The following is a 4368-nucleotide window of genomic DNA, read 5'->3' as shown; positions in this document are numbered from 1 at the left end:
GCTGTCGAGGGTGATTTTCTGTACTTATGCAAAAGACAGGGGTGATTTGTATAAACAGACTATAGGTCAAGTAATATTTGGTAGGTTATGGTGGCCTGAACACAGTAAAATTCCACACCTTTAATGCATTTTCTAGTAATAACAAAGCACATAACATGCAAGAAAACAAGTCATGCAGTTTACCTCTGAATTTAATGCTCCTTCAAGTAATAACAAAATCCATAATAACATCCAAACAAACAAATCATAACATTTCCTCTCCTCCTTCCTCTTCTCTGGCTGTTTCTTCCTCCATTATCCCTCAGCAGCAGCTGTTGATAGGACAAACTAATCTTTCCTAGTACCTTCTATTCTCACAACCTCAACTTCAGCTACCCCCCACCCCACAAGGTATAACATACATATAGATATGTATAGAATCTCGGGATAGGAAGTTGGTCAGGTGTGTGTTGAGCAAAGATTGATGAGAATTTTTCTCTAAATTCATAACAATCAATGGAGATATTGTCAAGAATGTGTTACTTATCTTCTGTTCTCTTTGCAGTTTGATGTAGAGTTGTCGTTAACGGAAGTCGAGTCGTGGCTAGTCATGGCCAAGACATCAGCAAGAATTCAAGAGATGAGGGAGAGAAGTGACCAGTTCAGCTGTGTGTGGGGGTTGTTTAGTATGCTCGATTCCCGACCAGGCCCTTCCAGTCGTAAGCTGATTTCAAACGGGCGGCCCGTGAATAAACAAATCATAGGTATGTACATCTTGAATTCATCCTTGCAGCATTATGTAGAAACTGCACATTGTATTGGAGTTTTGTGTATGAATTGCTGTGTATTTATACTGGTCTAATGGTTTGTTTGTTGTGAATTTGAATCTGCTGCCATAGATTATTCAAGGACGCTCGACCGTTTCGCCAGCTTTGATGAGGAATGTCGAAAAATTCAAGTAAGGAATTGTACTTTGTAATCTTTTCAGCCCAGAAATGTTCTTGAAGCAAGACACATGTTGTTTGTTTGATATCCGAAAGGGTGTAAAATTTTGCATTCTGTTCCAAGGGTCAATTGCTTGGCAAATCAACTAATATAGTGCTAACTTAGATAGATATCCGTAAGTGGGAAGTGGAGAGTAACATATCCACTTCAAGAAACACTTGAGGGATCGATCCGTTTTAACATTCTCGAGCTATTAGTATACATTCTGATCTGTTACGGTACTGTGACTATGTTGATACGTGGAGTCTTACCTTCTTGAGCTCTTCGCTATTCAACGAGACCTTTTCTCCTAAATGCGGAAAGAATGAAATATGTATTGTTTATCTCGTTTCAGGATGAAGCCGAGTTGGCAAGTACCATTAGGCTTTCTGAGAGTTTCCGAAGAAGTCTGAGTCTTGGGAAGCATGGTCAGGCTGATGATGAGACCAACATGCAGCAGGCTCAGATGAGTGCCAAAGCTTTTGTTGATCAGACGTTTACCGACAGAAAACGCATACACAGTGAAGGGAATAGGAATGAGTCCAAGCCGTTCTCTGATGCACTGGAAATTCTGAGTACAAACAAAGACTTGTTCATGGAACTCTTGCCAGAACCAAACAAGAACTCTCAACCTGAGAGCAAAGATTGCTCTGAACAGCCTGGAAGTATTCAAACTGAGTTCTTGGAAAAGATCGATTATCAGTCTCAGTCCTCCTCCAGGAAGAGTTTCACGGCCCAGCCTACTAATAAAATAGTTATCCTGAAGCCAGCACCCCAAAAGGGAAAATATTGTGAAAACGTCGCCTGTCGTTGCTCGCCAAGGCCGTGCTGTCAAAAATCGAGTAGCAGAATGTCGGGGAGCAAACCGACTTCTTTCTCCATCAGGGAAATAAAGGAAAAACTCAAGTATTCATTTGGAGGCACCAGAAAGGAACCAAACCTGTTCTCAGTGGATAGCACTTCACCTAGACTTTCTCACAACTGTATCTGTATCGGACTGAGCAATCCTTTGAATTCCGTAAAGACAAATCAAAATCAGTCTGATAACGCTTGCACGACTGATACTAGGCGCAGAAAAGTAGACTCTCCAAGTATCGGATTCTGCAATGAACATGAAGTTGATGCAGATTTGGAGGCAAAGAAAAGCAAAAGTGCCCCTGAAACGATTCCTCGCGCAACCGGATACGATGTCTGGCCCATTAGCCCAGTAAGGGACAGCCGACATTGTTCTGGTTCTGCACAGATGAGATTTAGTCCATCAAGAACCAACACAGACGTTGCATCATGTCATGACTATGAGTGCAATGATAAAGTAGAGATTTTGAGCAAAATCCCGAGCTCGCCTCTGATTTCGACCACTGATGGAAACTCAGATACTACCATCATTTCTGCAGCTGACAATGTGAAGGCTACCGGTAAGAGAATGTTCTCTTCTATGCATGTTGTATTATGCTTCTATCAACCTGCTATTTTATCTGTTTGGCATGTTTCTACAGGCGAGCCAAAGATGGTCGAAATGAACAGCATTTGGCACTCACAACTTCCAAGCGAAACAAGCAGCACTTATGTTACCAGCAACGTGCAAAAAAGAACTGATACAATGCATTCCACATTGGTGAGTTCTTCTCCATCTCGTTTTACTTCAGCTTGGAGGTCATTAGCACACGAATTCCTTTTCCATTTTTATCACTTTAGAACATATGTGTTTGCTTTAGCAGAACTCATTTCCAGAGAACGAGACATTTACGAATACAGTAGACAATTATGCATCTACTCCTACAAGCATCTACCAGTTAGACAGACCGGAAAACGTTACACATCAAGAAGAACATCGAAGCCCAGTGTCCGTCCTCGACCAATTCTTCACAGAAGATGCTAACAGCCCTTCAAGCATAATGCTTCAAACTAGTAAGCTTGTTGTAAACAAGAACCATATCCTTTTCTTTTCAGTGTAATGAGGGCCTAACAGAAAACATATTTCTGGACCATATTGCAGCCAGACAGCCATTAAAACCTCGACGTCTTGATTTTGAAGAATGCTCATTTCAGACATCCCCGCAAGAAGCACCAATCAGTCCTGCAAACACCAGCATTACTGAACAAGATCACGTCTCCTGCTACGTGCATTTCGTGTTGCAGGCTTCTTGCTTAACTTGGGATCAACTATCAGAAATCCAACCACTATCAGAAGAGCTGCTGAATCCATCCTTATACGACGAAATCGATTTTCATCCATCTGATGCTCATTTTGATCCCAAGCTTCTTTTTGATCATATCAACGAAGTTCTAGTACAGATTCATCGATCCCTTCTCTGCTCCCCTCCTCTGTTATCATTCCGTAAACCAAGAATCACCTCTTTGCCACTGGAAGAAGTTGTGCTCGATCAGATAATGAAAGAAGCTGAGTTCTATCTCCTTCCTTGGACCGAGGAAACAACGTTAGAAGAGCACATCGCGAAAGACATTGCAGATTCTAAGACGTGGCTCGATGTCCGAATCGAAACAGAACATATCATGATTCACATTTCAGAAGAGGTTGTGGAGGAACTGATTACGGATACACTGCTTCAGTTTAGGACATGAATTCATATTCTCAAACTTGTTGACCATTACAATAGTTGGTCCAGCCATTTGTAGACTTGGGCTGGTTTGATGAATTCCATCTGATGTTCATTCATATATGCATGTCCTAAGTATCGATCTTGAATTCTTTTCTCAACTTAGCTTACTGTGTTGGCGCGTGGAGGGTGACCCAATATTGTAGTTAAGTTCAAACATCGAATCCAACTATATATCTTTCTTTATTAGGGTAAAATTGTAATTTCATTTGCATTATAGGTATTCCAATATATATAACTAGTTGATAGGCCATCTTTTACTGCAGTTTACTTGAAACAATCCTAATATAAAGTGATTGTGAATATAGCAGGAATTTTTGATAAATTTAATGTCTTGCAACTATATTTTTTTGATAAAAAATAAATTAAAATAAAGAAATATAAAATAGAGTTAATTACACTTAGACCTCCTCTAAAAAATAAAATTACATTTTTCCACAAAGAAGTTTTGAAATTACACCTACATCCCACTAGAAATTCTCCATTTACACCTAACCCCTTCTGTTAGAGTTTGGATGGAAAACGCCGAAGTTAGCAAAATATAATTACATAAATTTTCAATTCTGACCAAACACTATTTTCCAGTGTTTTTGAATTTTTTAATTACTAAAGAAATTCTATTGGTTAGAAAATCTCATTATTTTAAATTAATAATTTAATCGTATTTATATACTAAATTATCTACACAATGTTTTAATTATCAAGAAAAAATCTTATTGGTTAGAAATATTATTTGTTTTGAATATATTTAAAATTTATTTTGTATTTATCCGAAATTTTATCTCCA

At 38.9% G+C, this 4368-nt stretch overlaps 1 protein-coding gene across 4 annotated transcripts; it reads left to right on the top strand.

Moving 5' to 3' along the window:
* LOC105157938 lies at positions 260–3670 on the top strand. 4 transcript variants are annotated; one of them, XM_011074490.2, is made up of 7 exons: positions 260–390; positions 545–743; positions 879–937; positions 1319–2378; positions 2460–2578; positions 2679–2871; positions 2960–3670. In XM_011074490.2, exons 2-7 carry the CDS (start codon positions 590–592, stop codon positions 3544–3546), a joined length of 2172 nt encoding a protein of 723 aa, XP_011072792.1. In that variant the 5' UTR covers positions 260–390; positions 545–589; the 3' UTR covers positions 3547–3670. The 4 variants fall into 4 exon arrangements, with proteins under 4 accessions (XP_011072792.1, XP_011072800.1, XP_011072783.1 ...); XM_011074498.2 differs by having other exon boundaries at positions 260–442; positions 2682–2871; XM_011074481.2 differs by having other exon boundaries at positions 260–442.

This window comes from Sesamum indicum, linkage group LG1, assembly GCF_000512975.1.
Source record: "Sesamum indicum cultivar Zhongzhi No. 13 linkage group LG1, S_indicum_v1.0, whole genome shotgun sequence".
Classification (NCBI taxonomy): Eukaryota; Viridiplantae; Streptophyta; class Magnoliopsida; order Lamiales; family Pedaliaceae; genus Sesamum; species Sesamum indicum.
Note: the sequence above shows the minus strand (reverse complement) of the source record. Positions and strands in the feature narration are given on the sequence as shown.

Bases quoted from the DNA above. Each gene is read 5' to 3' on its own strand.
- LOC105157938 (XM_011074490.2), top strand. From the start codon at position 590: ATGGCCAAGACATCAGCAAGAATTCAAGAGATGAGGGAGAGAAGTGAC. The intron at 744-878 runs GTATGTACATCT...CTGCTGCCATAG, and splicing joins CGTGAATAAACAAATCATAG to ATTATTCAAGGACGCTCGAC. The intron at 938-1,318 runs GTAAGGAATTGT...ATCTCGTTTCAG, and splicing joins AGGAATGTCGAAAAATTCAA to GATGAAGCCGAGTTGGCAAG.